Source organism: Trachemys scripta, chromosome 18 (genome assembly GCF_013100865.1).
Source record: "Trachemys scripta elegans isolate TJP31775 chromosome 18, CAS_Tse_1.0, whole genome shotgun sequence".
NCBI classification, from domain to species: Eukaryota; Metazoa; Chordata; order Testudines; family Emydidae; genus Trachemys; species Trachemys scripta.
The window spans coordinates 10426673-10441820 of NC_048315.1; the positions used below are offsets into that span (position 1 = coordinate 10426673).

The window sequence follows — 15148 nt, forward strand, 5'->3', positions numbered from 1 at the left end:
GCTGGGCTGGGGAATCCTGAGCAGTTTGGCTTTCTCAGTCCACTCACATTGTTCATGGTAGTTGAGGCAGTGCATCAGTCTATGTGAAAGAGAACAGCAAGGTCAGTGTTCAAGCAATTCCTGTATTTATTCCTCTCCATTTTCCTGCAGAAGTGGCTTCAGTCTTGTTTAATTTCACCTGAACCAGCGGAGCAGAAGACAAAATATTTGCCTAGCCATATGGTTGTGATATATACTGATTATGAAAGCTGTGAATTAGTCAATGAGCACAACAGATGCAGCATAGCGAACTGCATAACGTACTTACTTGTGGCACAAAGGTCAAAGAAGAACATGGAAATAGCAAGAGAGGAAGGCTGGACTTGTCGTTGAGGCAGAGGGTTTAATTCCTGGCTCTGCTACAAACTTCCATTTGACCCTGGACAAGTCACTCAATCTCTCGTGTATTGGTTCCCAATCTGTAAAATGAGGATAAAAGTACCTACTCTCTCCCAACCTTGGTCTGTCCTGTCTGTTTAGCCTGTACACACTTCAGGGTAGGTACGATCTCCTATTATGTTGTATGTACAGCACCTGTCCCAATGGAGCCCTGATTTGAATGAGGCCTCTAATGCTATGGGAATACAAATACAAATAATAATAAAAAATAACACACAAATCAGAGGTATCTGTGATCACTTGTGGTCTGTGTTACCAAGACCTCAGAATTCATACACCAAGACTCAGGGTAGAAGTCAATGAGAAAACTCCCCTTGATGTCAGTGGGGCCAAGATTTCATCCGTAGTACTAAAGCAAAGCACTGTCAAGTTTATTGGGTATATCCCGGCTTGGCTATTTACATCTAACTAAGACTGGCCAAAGGGCCCTATGTTAGCGTATAGCTGGCTCTTGAGGAAAAGCTGGGACAAATGATTTGGAAGCTGCAGTAATACTCTGAAGTGGTTTATTTGTTGGTTGTTGACATATTCTGAAAAGGATCTTTCCAGGACTTGACATCATCTTTAAATATCGTGACACCGCTTAGTCCCCTGAAAATCCATGAGATATGTTTATTGGATACCTGGCTCAGTGGACGAAAACCTGAATAACTGTAAATGACACAGAGTAATGAAGGTATATTATTTTAAAAATTATTTTCTTTGATTTTCTTCCACATTCCATATACAGAAACATCAGCTACGGAATACAGCTCTGCTGCCGATTCTGTCTTAGGTAGCAAATTGAGCCCAGAGCTTGAATCCCTTACTCGGTTTGTACTCAGTCATCGCTCTCTTTGACTTCAGTGGGAGTCTTGCCTGAGTAAGGACTTCAGGGTGCAGTCAAATCAACAGGAGCCAAATCGACCTGAGTGAGTTCTGCATGAGCTTAGTAGCTGGGTTTCCAGACTTTGCATTAGCAAGTCATCATTTCCTAGGCTGGGGATATCTTTTTTTCTACAGTACTGAAAAGCCTGCCTTATGGACAGAGACAATTTGCCATCTGGAGTGAGAAATGGCTAGAACAAGGAGAACCTGTTTTACATTTGTGTTTTGTACCGGTACAAGCAACTACTAAAGGAATGCAGTGAAAATCTGATGAAGAGACAGCAGGCCAGAACCTCATAGAAGTGCATCACTATAGCTCTGTTGACTACGGTGTACAGTGCGTATCTGGCTTGGAACTATGTTGCATTAGATTGGCTTATTCACAGCAGTTCTTTTAAGATAGAAAAGTTGCAGATATCGGGGTGAAATCCTGGTCCGGCTGAAGTCGATGGGATTTTTGCCAGGAATTGTAATGGGGCCTCTCTATAGGTCCAGATTCTGTCTGGCACTTACCTGCGTTGACAATGTATTCAGGAAGGTGTAAGGAGCCGGAGCACCATAAAGTGACCACATAGCCAAACAGCATTCTGATCCCTGGACCAAATTCTCTGCTGCAGTGAACAAGCACAGCTCCATTGTCTTGAATGGAATTTTGCCTGTTTATACCAATAAAGACTTTGGCCACCCATGGTCAGGCTGCAACAACACTGCCGTTGGGAGGTACAATTTCCAGCTCAGTTAAATATATCTGTGCTATCTTTGGTAGCGCTAACTCACTAAAAATAGCAGGGCAGCTGTGGGCGGCATGGGCAGCGGCTTGGGCTAGCCACAATAACATGCTGCTATTTTTAGTAAGCTAGCCCGATCAAAGCTAGCTCGGGTACATCTGCATATACCTCTGGCATAACCTCAGAGGAGAAAAGAGCCTGTTACCCCAGGCCTGAGATGGACCCTGGACTGGTGTTTAGCTGGGAATATCAGCCACTGTGTTCCTGCATTTAGGTAGGTTTTCCAGGATTTGCAACAATTTGCACTCCATAGCAGAGGGCAGGAACACGAGGCCTTTTATATATTTTGGATCCAAAAGGCTGCAGGAACTTTTAATACTTTGTATCTTTTCGGGGGGGGGGGGGGGGGGGGGGAATAACTGACACGATTTTTTCCCCTCTGCTTCTTGGTACTGATTCAATTTTCACCATTAGGAAGTGTTATCTGCACAGACACCACACTACATCTCCAGGCCTGACAATTCCTAACTGGTGTCAATAAGATGCGAGGCAAGTCACCACGGGAGTCACTTGCTGTTACAAGACCAGAAGTGTTAGTTTGCTCGGGTTGTCACGGCTGGCACTTTTGGGGGTGGAATAAAAATCCTGGGCCTGATTCTCAGCTGGTGTAAATCTATATTGCTCCCTTGAAGCCAATGGAGTTGTGCTGATTTACATCAGCTGAGGATGAGGCCCTTGTTCCAGATTTTCTAAAGTGCCTGCTAATTTTGAGTGCCACAGTTGTTTGGTGGCGAAGTTGAGGCAGTTGGGGCTTGTTTTTCCAAGGGGATGAACTCTCACAGCTCCAATGGGAGATAGTGGGACTGGTCGATCCGTAATGCTGTTCATGGGGTTGCAGGTTCCAGTCCCCGTTCTCCCTCCTCCCACCTAGGGTTGCCAACCCTCCAGGATTGTCCTGGTGTCTCCAGGATTTAAGGATTAATCTTGAATTAAAGATTATGTCATGTGATGAAACCGCCAGGAATACATCCAACCAAAATTGGCAACCCTACTCCCACCTATACTGTTATTCCTCCTGCTGCTCTAAGCTAACTGTTGAGGAAAATAGGAATTACCATGCTAGATAAGACTAGCCCATTATCATGTATTTGACCATGGCTAAGTACCTGAGGAAGGTGAAAAAAACCCACCATAGTGAATAACTTTGGGATAAACTGCCAGTAGGGCAAGATTAATTTTCTTATCCTAGGTAGTTACAGGTTGGTTTATGCTCTGAAGCATGAACGTTTATAGTCCTTATACTTTTTTATCTTACCTAGAATAATGGTGGATTTCTAATTATTCATATGACTGTCTAATCCTTTTTTTGAATCCTACTAAGCTCTTGGTCTCAGTGATATCTAGTGGCAGTGAGTTCCATGGGTTAATTATGCATTGAAAGTGTTATTTATGTCAGTTTTTAAATGCGTTGCCTTTCACTTTCATTGACAGTCCCCTATGAAAAATGGGGCATAGGCTCATTCGATCTACCTTCTTAATCAGGGCCTGATGTAAAGCCCATGAAGTCAATGGAAGTTTTACCTTTGATTCCAATGGGCTTCCCATCCACCCCTACTTTGTATAATATACCACAGGCTGGCCACTTCGCAGCCATTGTTGATGCTTCTTATAAATTAGTTTCAAGAGCTAGACCAGCTGGTATCTTCCCTCCCGTCCCTTAAAGAGCCACTTCTCCAACATGTGCAGCCTTCTGAACCAGGGAATGAGATTCAGTGGGACTACAGAACTGCTGCTTTACGGTCTCTTTGCTTTTTTTTATCCTTTCCGTACATAACATCCCATTCTAAAAACAGAGTCTGTTATTATTGAGGGCCTCATCCTAAGCCCATTGACGTCAATAGGAGACTTTCCACTGACTCAAATGGGCTTTGGATCAAGCCCTGTTTTCTTTTTATTAGGAGACAGGTTTAGATAATGTCAAAAAATCTTTTAACAGAATGGTGTGTGTTTGTGTATACGTCTATACAAAAAGTCGCCTTACAGACATCTATAGCTATATATAGCTGAATTGTGGCTTTTTCTGATCTGAGGGCTCCAGGCAGGGCACCAGTTCTGTTATAGAAACCTTTCAAAGTTTTGGAAATTAACGTAACCGAATGTTCATATCCCAGGAGAACCTGTTACCCAGATTTCCCCCGAATCTCTCATTAGATGCATCTGTCACGGTGCATCAGTCAGTTGCATATTATCGCGCTTTGCCATCTTACAGCAGGTTACCATAGAAACCAAGGTCTTGTTATTGCAAAATAAACAGTTGGACAATTTTGGCCCAGTTACTGTGGGACTAACCTGGCAGGGATGAGAGTAAACTGAATTACATCTCAGTTTTTCTGGCCCCCCAGAGTTGCATCTGGCACTACCGCTGTATATGACAATATAAATGTCTGACTAGAAAGTTGGGTTTTTTTTAAAAAGAGAGACCGAGTACTTTTAACAAGTAAGCTACCATAGATTTCTCAATGTGTGTCTTAAAAACATAGAATGTCTGTCATGGTTTTGTTTTCCTGGGGAAGAGTTTCCTAATACAGCTGCTTCCCCCCTACAAACATTATTTGAGGTGTAGTATGTTATATCTGTATAGACTCACTATTGCAGTATCGGGGTGCCTCACAACACCCCTGGGAGGTCAGGCAGCGCTATCATCTCGGTTACACAGATGGGGAACGGAGGCACGGAGACATTAAGTGTACATCCACACTTCAAAAAGACCTCTTTGGCAACGAGTCTCAGAGCCCAAGCTCTCAACCAGCTTGGGCTCGCGGTGCTGTGCCACAGGGCTAAAAATCGTAGTGTAGGCATTCCACCTTGGGTTCTGAAACCCGGCGAGCAGGGTGATCTGCACTGATATTTTGAGCTCCATAGCGTGGTCCTGCGAGCCCACCAGTTGACCCGGGCCCCGAGACTCACTGCTAAAGGGTTTTTTTGCCCTGTAGGCGTAGCCAAAGTGACTTGCTCAAGGTCACACAGGGATCTACAATGGAGCAAGGAATTGAATCCAGGTCTCTGAAGTCTTTAGGTTAGCACCTTATCCACTGGACCATCCTTCCTTTCAATGGCTGATGGTATTAAATATCCATGTAGCTGAAGGGCAGAGCTGTGCGAATACAGTGCGGGATAAAGACTAGCTAACATTACTACGAATAAAACCCACCAGTTTGTTTCGAGAATGGTTATTATTAAGTATTTTTATTAGAGTAACTCCCAGAGGCTCCAGCCTCTATTGGAGCCCCCTTGTGTCAGGTGCTGTACAAACACATAGAGAGACAATCCTTCTCCCTAAAAGCTGGCAGTTTAAATAGGCAAGATAGACCCAAGTTTGGGGGCGGGGGGCGAGAGGAAAGAAGTGCTACTGTGCCCATTCTATAGAAGGGCAAACTGAGATTAAGTGATTTCTCAAGGTCGCCTGAGAAGTCTGTGGCAAAGATGAGAACTGAACTCAGATGAGTCCCAACCCTGGTGCCTTAAGTACAAAACTATTCTGTAAGGATAGTTTTCCTTTCGGTATTCACAAGCCCTTTTATTTGCTCTCTGAAAATATAAGTACAAGGGAATTTTTATGCGAAACTGTTCTTCAAGGGTGGAGTCCTGCTTTGTGGGTCTTGAGTGAGGCATAGGCTAGGGCAGGTTCTCTGCACAGTGGTGAATTTAACCCACAGGAGAGACTTGTGAGCAACTGTTTTCACGTGACTTTTCACACTGTAAGTGTTTCCCTGGCCAGCTTTCTGTTGATTTTGGAGCCATTCGGGTAGGCACCAAAACCAGTCTCACGTGACTGCAACAGGTGTAAACATACGCTAGCTCCAATAACAATACACACGAAACTGCGGCAGCACAGGCTAGTTGCTGGAGTGTGTACCCAGGGTCCCAGGTGAGCTGTACAGTCCATGAAGCCGTGGCTTCATTGCTATTGTTGTTCAAGCTAGCTATGTTAAAGATCAGCTATATCTCTGATCGCAGGTTACCAATAACACAGTACAAACTGCAAATATCAGAAGCAATGAATAACCCATGAGAACCACCCATAGGTTTCCACTAAAACCTTTCTATCTAAGTACTTCTATGCCCCCTTCCTTCCCCCGGCAAATGTTCATAAGTACATTCTCACAACCGCCCTGTGAGATAGAGAAGACTTATTATCCCCATTTACAGTTGGGGCATCAAGGCCTGGCCTGGATGCCTCACATAATATAGACCATTTGTGGCAGAACCAGGAATTGAACCCAGGTGTCCTGGATCCTTGAGTTTTAGTCACAGAACCACCCTTTCTGTCTTACCCCTTTGCCTGATAACTCTGAATGATGAGGATGTTGTTAAAAAATAAAAAGTGACTTGTGGATAACTGGTGGGGGGGGGGGAGTGGGGATCTGAATTAGTTGTATAGATTCTGTTCCCTAAGAACAGCAAAGGTTTGAGCTGAATGAAACTAGAATTTCTGTCCTGTGGGAAATTCTAAGTTTCCTAATTTTGTTTCATTCTATTTTGGAACGAACCATCAAACCTTGGAATTTTCCATGAAAGGGAATATTCTGATTTGGAAACATTAAAACACTCCTCCAATCCTTTGGAAACCTGTCAGTCAAAAATATCATTGAAATGGACACACATGCCTGCTACGCATTTCAAATCCAAGGAAACAGTGTATTTCCACAGAAAACTGTTCCATTGAACATTTTTCAACCAGCGTTAGCAGAGATGCAGGAGTGGGTTAAAGACTCTGAAAAGACTTCCCTTACAGAATTGTGTCATCGTAATTTCTCTTATTGATGAATTGGCAGACGCAATTTCTCTCTCTTCTCAAGGTGGTGGCTGCTGCTATCACTCCAACTTGCAAACTTGCAAACTCTATTTCAGGGGTAGTCAATTATTTTTTGTCAAGGTACAAATTTCTTGGTCAAGGTATAGTCAAGGTCCAGCCTGCAGAGAAACATTTTTCACACCACAATAATGATAATAAATAAAAAGATTTGGGGGTCCGTTCAAAAGCATCTGATGGTCCACATTTGGCCTGTTGACTACCTCTGCTCTGGTCCATTAACTGCCCTTGAGCGAAATTATTTAGAGTGCTCTTTCACTCATTTCATTTAGTATTCATTGCTGTAGCACTGGTCATGATGAACTCATTCAAGACTGTGTGGGCAAAAATACTAGAACTTGGCCAAGAAGGTGCTGGGCTCAGTTCTCTGCTCTCTTATGTCAGTTTTATACAACTGAAGGGAATCACACTGGCAGGGCTGGCTTCAGGCACCAGCTTACCAAGCAGGTGCTTGGGGCGGCCACTTCGTCTAGCTGTTCGGCGGCAATTCGGCGGACGGTCCCTCACTCCTGCTCGGAGCGAAGGACATCCTGCCGAATTGCTGCCGCAGATCGCGATCACGGCTTTTTTTTTTTTTGGTTTTTTTTTGTTTGTTTGTTTGGCTGCTTGGCGCAGCCAAAACCCTGGAGCTGGCCCTGCACACTGGTGCCAAATTAGAGAAAGGAGTGGAAAATCAGGCCCACAGTACAGATCTGGATCCACATTAGTTTAAGACTATGGGAGAGAATTTCAAAGGCACAAATGGCAGGTAGGTTTCCATTGACCATCAGTGGGCATTAGGTGCCTAGCTGGTGTTTGTGCCTTAGAAAATCTCTCCTTGTGCTAAATAATCAAACTTGGGTCCCTAAAGCTAGACATCTAAATAAAAGTGGTTTGATTGTCCATTCCCATTAATGTACCGTGACTAACCCACGTTGTGGGTGCTCAACACCTTTAAAATCACTCCTCTTTTATATAGGTGAATAGATATGGATTTAGATACACCTCTACCCCAATATAACGCTGTCCTCGGGAGCCAAAAAATCTTACCGCGTTCGAAGTGAAACCGCGTTATATCGAACTTGCTTTGATCTGCCGGAGTGCGCAGCCCCGCCACACCGGAGCACTGCTTTACCGCGTTATATCCGAATTCATGTTATATCGGGTCACGTTGTATCGGGGTAGAGGTGTACTCCCATTTGAAAATAGCAGCCCACACCCATTGCACACTGGGAGTTTCCAGTGGAAACATCTGAAACGGAGGGAGTGAAAATGACATGTCCAGGTGCATGCAGACCCAGTCTTCAGTTGCAGGTTAAGATCGCTAAGTGCCTTATTTAAAGCAGAATTGGCACTGTCTGCACCAGGGAGCCTCAATGGAGAGCTTGCACCAGGTGCTATCCACAAGGAAAAAAGACATATTGCAACTCAAGTTATTCACTGACCACAGCCCACTTTACGCAGGCTACCTACAGTGACCAACAATGTGTTACTACATCCTGCGCTAGTTATTTCCATTTCCACTGTGGATAAATGTTGACTTTTTAATAAAGATCACTCCTCTGAATGTGGCTTTCTTTCTATGCTAAACACACTGGACATGACACTGATCTGTGCTAAAAGTATTTGGTGGAGCTACTCCGGATTTACTCCAGTGCGACTAAAATCAAAATCTGTTCCACTGTGCATAATGTTCATGTTGTCGAGAGAGAGAGATGAACAAACACTGCTCAGTCAATAGATAACGCCAGATGGAGAAGATGGAGAAAAAAAAATTGTCGCAATGGTGTTGTCATAGAAACATAAGTCTGTTTATCTAACTCTTGGTCATCCCAGCAGTGTAAATCACCTGAAATGAAATTTACCTGCAGCACACTCTAGTTCCGGGCTCTATTTTGGTACCCTTTAGTTGGATTCCCAAAGAAAGAGCAGCCCACTTTATGGTACAGTGAGGCATTTAGAATCGACTGGGGTCAGAATCGTTCCAAGCTACAAGATTTTTATTTTATTTTATAAAATGTTTTTGTCACTGGTTAGATATTTATATTTAAAAACAAACCTTGACTTAAAAGTTTACAGGATTGAAAAAAATCAGAGGGGCCTAATTTTTTCCTCTCTGGACTATACTTCTTTCTTCAAAGGCTGGGTAATTAGAAAAAGTGTTGAGATAGATCCTCTTCTTTTACAGGAAACAGGAGCTGTTAAACAACACAGATGTGACCATTCCAGACCGGCCTTTATCCCCTCCACTCACTGCCCCAGCAACTATGAAGGTAGGTTACGTACATGATCTGCTACGGATTGCGTTCTTTACGTTTTATTCCTGTTCTGCTTTGCAGAGTGCATGCTGCGTCCCGTAGTGCGGGTGCAATATCTCTTGGAGGACTGGTGAAAGGAATTGTATGGTACATACACAGCCTGGCTTAAGGTGATTGTTTTGAAACTGAAGCTAATTAATACCAGTGTTTAAAAGTAGCAGCTGTGTATCTCAGGCATTCCTGAGCGGATTCTGGAGTTGAGACGGAAGATTGTTCTGCTGCCATCAGCTAGGGTGGAGTGTGGCTGCAAAAGTCTATGGGCTACATTGTCCTACACCTCAGGCAGTCATTGACACCAGTGCAAAGCAGTTGTCAAACGATACTAACTCAGAAGGGTGGTAGCACTCTGGGCCCACTCTGCCTGAGTGACTGCACATGCTGCAGGGTAAAGAAGCATCTGACCCTTTGTCTGTCTTAAAAATTGTTCCTATGTTGTTATAACCTGGGGATCTGCTGCCAAAGCAATGATTTTTATTTATGATTTGTGTGCCCGGTGCTGTACATAGAAGACACAGCCCATGCCCTAAGGAGCCTATTTTCTAAGGGCTAGATTTTAGTCCTCGAAAGGAGCAAGGGCAGAAGTAGATTCTACTCCATTCTCCTTTATAGCGGCTGGGGAATGCAGGCCCGGCTCCTTCTTATAACCCCTGCGGATGTTGCCCAAAAAGGAATGGGGAAGGGTGGAAAGAGTGAGTGCCTGTCTGGACACCCTCCGACCACCACCATCCAGCACCTGTTAATGGAAATGGAAACAAGTCGCACCCCTGTGCATGAGCAGGGGGCACTGTCACGCCGCTGTGACCAGCCTGGGATCCCCTCGGAGGAATTCTTGCCCAGTCAGCTCCAGCTGCATTCAAGGCTTGGCGGAGTTGCCCTTGGAAGGCTTTGCCGCAGAGGAAGGATGTGAATGCAGAGCGAGCGGTTGCGTCTGGAGCAAGGAGACAGAATGTCACGCCGCATCCTTCGGGGAGGGCTTGGTGGCCTTTTTGCTTAAATGTGGCATTGTTCCTCCCAGCTTGAGTTATGCACAGTATGCAAGAGTGCGTTATGCTCTGTGATGCATTATTGCCTTGTGTCACTCGGGATGAAATTCAGCCAGAACACTTAGTTCAAACCATCCTACATCACCTTCTCTCTACTCAGTCCTTCTGACTCCTTCGCAAACTCTTGGATGACATTCCAGCTCAGCGCCGAGCCAGAGTGTGTTAGCAAGGGAGCTGAGAGCCCTGGAGCTCAGCAGAATTCCCTAGGAGGGTGATGCAGAAGGTACCAGACGTGGAAGCTGGAGGAGGGGGCTAGCTGAGGGGATTGGAGAGGCCAGGATCATGGAGATTTGGTAATTGGTGGAGGTGGTGTTGAGAATGTGTTTAATTGTAGAAGACATGGAGGAAACGAGGAGAAATGAAGGAAGGGGAATGCAGGGAAGTGATTGGCGGGGGATTTGGTGAAAGAGAGAGAGTGGGGAGATGTATGGGGTGAGAGAGAGCGGGGGAAGGGGAGGCGAAAAGGAGATTGTGAGACAGGGGTGTCTCAATTAGGGACAATTAGGAAATATCCCTCTATTGTCTTTTTCCTCCCTTTGGGGGGGAGGGTACATTTCAGCAGAGGCCTTCCCCAGACACTCACCAAAATCCTTATTCATTGAACCCCAAACATCCATCAGGAGGAACGCAGGATTCCAGAGGTCTAACCCAACGCCCATTGAATTCAATCAGCAACGGGTATGTCTATCTGCACGAGAACACACCCCTAGCTCACAGGAACGTCCCAAGGAATAATTTGCTCATGCTTTGAAAGGGTCAAGCGCTATGTAAGAGCTAAGCATTATTATTTTATGAAATGCAAAGCCCTTGAAAATGTAGGCGTATGCACTTTGGTTTTAAATTGTCAAAATGGGCCAGTTCTGTGTTTAAAAACCCTCCAATGCTATTGCATTTTGAAGTTTCTCTCTCTCTAAAAAAGGCATTTCCTTTTGTGCCAAAAACAAAACAAAAAGACAATGACAATGGGCCAAATCTTTGTTGTTTGTAAATGGGTGAAAATTTACCCATGTCAGTGGAGCAGTATCTGTTAACAGCAGCTGATAATTTGACCGTAGCCTTTTGAGATTTTGCATTGAGCTTTTTTTTTTGCAAATCAATGTGCATCCCCAAATTCCAAAGTTCCGAAGTTCTGCATGATTTTTTTTATGTGAAAAGGGCCATTTCCTGGAAATTCTAGGTTGTAAGATGATCTGAAGTGAAAGGATGATAATATTTGACAATTTCCCCTTCCCCACAGTCCCTCAAACAAACAAACAAAGAAATTATTCATTGCGTTTGCTTACCACAGCTGGGTTCAGCTAGACTGTGCCTTTCTCTCCTGCTTTGTTTTGATATATTCAGAACAGGATGTATAAATAAAGAGAAGACCTGCCTTCCCATAGGAGCCCATTTGTCCCAGAAGGATCTGTGGAGTAACTCTCAGCCCTTGCAGGCTAATCTTCCTCAGAGGGTTTAACACAATTTTCAATGAGAACTCCTGCCAGACAAGCTGTAAATGGTGTTTTCTTTACGTTGCAATGATCAATGTAATATTTTCAGGGCCATGCACAGTTTTGTATTAGCTGTTTTGCATTGTTTCAAGAACAATGTTTTTTGGTAATGTGGTGTTAATTAAGGTTCAGGCAATACCACTTATAGCCTGAGTTTGGCAGAAGAAAGAGACACAGATGGCCAGATTCCCATCTCACGGCTGCTTTACAGCAGTGTAATTCCATTGGATCTGGCTCATAGTATATTCCCCTCAATCACACCGCTTCGGCAGACCCATTTTGCCTGCCCATAAGAAAACATTTTGTGCATCCGTATTATTTAGATGTATGTATCTACATATCTATGCAACTCTCTATATTTCGAGGATGCTGTGCTGTCCATTGGAGCAGGATCCTACAGCCCTGTAGGGAATTTTGACATTGATTTCAATAGGATTAAAATAACAATCAGACCTAGCTCTTACATAGCACTTTTCATCCGTAGGTGTCAAAGTGCTTTAGAAAGGATGGAGGCATTCCCCATTTTACAGATTGGGAAACGGAGGTGAAGTGACTTGCCCAAGGTAACCCAGCAGGGCAGCGGCGGAACCAGGAATTGAACCCAGGTTTCTCGAGTAGCAGTCTAGTGTTCTGTCCACTAGGCAACACTGCCTCCTGAGAGTTAGGTGTGTGCCCTCACTGTGTATTGATGTTATCTCCCCACCCCCATCCTCCTGCGACATTCCCACTGCTACTTATTTTATTGTCCCTTTGTTCCATCTTGTCTCAGACTAGATTGCAAGCAGGGGCCCACTTGGGTGCTGTAAAAGAATAACTAATTATCAATGAGGAGAGGATTGAGAGTCTCAGTAGCCATAGGGAAATGAATCTTGGAGGTGTTGGCACATTTTTGCCATGCAATTCCCCCCGCCCCAGATTTCTCCCTGCTCTCATCACATTAAGGCAGGGATCATGTGATCGACTTAAGATTGTTTTAAGGCAAGCTTGCTATGTCTATCATGAGGGCAGAGAGGTGGTAACTAGGTCAGCTGCATGTAGCTCAAGGGAACAGCTGTTCGTGGGTGGCTTTTTCCCCATCGCCAGGCTTTCTTGCCTGTAGAACTGGCACTTCCGTTGAAGTTAAGCCATTCTGCTTGCCTGGAAGACGTTAACAAGAAGAAAACTAATTACACAACCTGTTCAGAGCGCTGAATGCAAGATGAATGCATTTTAATGTACTAAGGAGGGATTGCTTGCCAGCTGTCCTCGATGCTGAGGGTTGGGAAGGTGTGTCTTTTGAGTTGGTTTTAGAAAGTGAGTGTCTGTCACTAGTTCCCTGGAGTTGCCACGTGGTTAGGGCAGAGGATTGGGTGTCAGGCTTTCTGGTGGGTGTTTCTCAATCTGCCAGTGACTTATCATTTGACCTTAAGCAAATGGCAGGCTAGAAGGTGGCAGTTATGGCACATCCCTGAGCCAAGGGCAGTGCAGAGCTGCCCTAAACCAGGAGGGGCATTGGGAAAATTATCATTCAGGACCAAGGCAGGGGATGCATTTGGCAAGTTCTTCTGATCCCCTACAATCTGAACCCCACAAGTGCCATATCTGTGTAACTCCACTGCAGTCAATGAAGCAATTATTTCCAGGTGAGAAGGGTGCCTCCATTTGCCTAACTGTGAAATGGGTATAATAGCATCTCCCCAGAGTGTTGAGAATGAATCAATAGAAAAGTGGTTAGAGATCATAAGACGAGAAGAAAGATATTCCAGTGTTTAGGGCACTAAGCTAGGGCTCGGGAGACCTGAATTCAAGTCCCTGCTCTGCCATAGACTGCCTATGCTACCTTTGGCAAGTCACTTAAACTCTCTGTCTCTCAGTTCCTGCAGTGCCCTGCCTTGTGGGGGTGTTACAAGGATTACTACATTAAAGATTGTGGGATGCTCGGATACTATGTAATGGGAGTCATATAAGTACATAGATAGTATGTACATAGAAAGTACCAATAACATTCTCTATGGAAGATTGTGGTACTAGGGACATAGGAATGACCATATTGGATGATTGATTATGTATTTACTAATTGTATTGCATTAGCGCTTAGGAGCTCCAGTCAAGGACCAGGATCACAATTTGTGCCAGGCACTGTACAAACACAGAACAAAAGATGATCCCTGCTCCAAAGATCTTACAATCTAAAGATCAGACCCAGGGTTCATTTAGCCCAATATCCTGCCACAGGCAGTGGCTGTCACCAGATACTTTAGAGGAAGCTGTAAGAACCCCACAGTAGATAGATGTGGGATAATCTGGCTTCTCTTTAGTTTTTCCAGAGGCCACTGAGTTAAGAGACAGAACAATCTTCTTGTTCTGTGGCCTTTGGCAGCCCAGCTCAATACAAGGATGTTCACATCCATAGCATCCATAGCGCCAGGCTGCGTTGGAAACTTGCCATTTAAAAAAAATCAGTTGATATATATTTTTACAAAACCGAGGAAGCGGAGGGAAGCCATTCATCAATAATTATGACCTGGATGTGTCATCGAGCTGTTAATGAGTAACCAGAATTTAGTTTGGGAGAACGGAGTGTTTGCACAGATTCAGGTTCCCAGGCTCCAGCTGGCCAAGGAAGGTTGAACAAAATGGCAGAGAGGTTCTTTTGTTCCTTTTGAGTGAGAGCAGGGTCGGGGAAGAGAAGAGGCGTCCTGGGGTTCCAGACAATACGGAAAGGCACCAGCTTGGTGGAACGACGGGAGAGAGGATTAGGCGCGTGGGGGGAGCTCACTGGTGCAGATGCAGTTCTTTTCACAACCAGGCACAAAAGTTTCTTAAGTGGTAAGCTCTGAGCCCTACCAGTCACTTTAACACAAGATGGTTGGGGCCTGATCTAAAGTGTCACATGGAGATGGTCGTGCAAGAAGGGAGGAAGGAGCCATACAGGAAACCTTCCCCTAACCATGCAAGGCCCAATAGCAATCCCTTTCATTTGGGGAGCACTAGGAAGCTAATGACACCTCCACAATGCTCCATTTGTTATGGATGGCGCAGCATGTACTTGTACATGTACAGTGGTGGGCCCTGAAGAGTCTGGGGGAGTTTATGCCTGCCCAAGGCCTAACCTCCTTGGAGCTATTCCTGGGAGCAGGATAGATCGGCATGATCCCTGTGCAGGGCTGTAACATAAATACTACAATCTAGCCCCCATTATTTAGTTTCCATGCGTTGAAACAATAAGTGTAGATATAAATGCTGTTGAACTGGGCCCTATATGGCTGAGGCTGGCTCAGCACCCGCAACCAGGGCCAGAGGTTTAAAAAAAGCTTGGTTCCTGTTCAGGCACCTAAAGATTTTCATTAAGGAAGTGGTGTCCTTTGAGTGCTGAAAATCTGTCCCTTATTCAGATGCTACACGGGAGCTGAGCTCTTTAGAAATCCACCCC

The 15148-nt window shown here is 44.7% G+C and overlaps 1 protein-coding gene across 1 annotated transcript in view; it reads left to right on the top strand.

The window, feature by feature from the left end:
• RAP1GAP2 (RAP1 GTPase activating protein 2) overlaps window positions 1-15148 on the top strand; it is a 224923-nt gene that overhangs the window by 124295 nt on the left and 85480 nt on the right. Inside the window, exon 3 of the mRNA XM_034752610.1 lies at window positions 9074-9158. Within this exon, the coding sequence (XP_034608501.1) occupies window positions 9074-9158 (85 nt within the window). The remainder of the gene's footprint in view (window positions 1-9073; window positions 9159-15148) is intronic.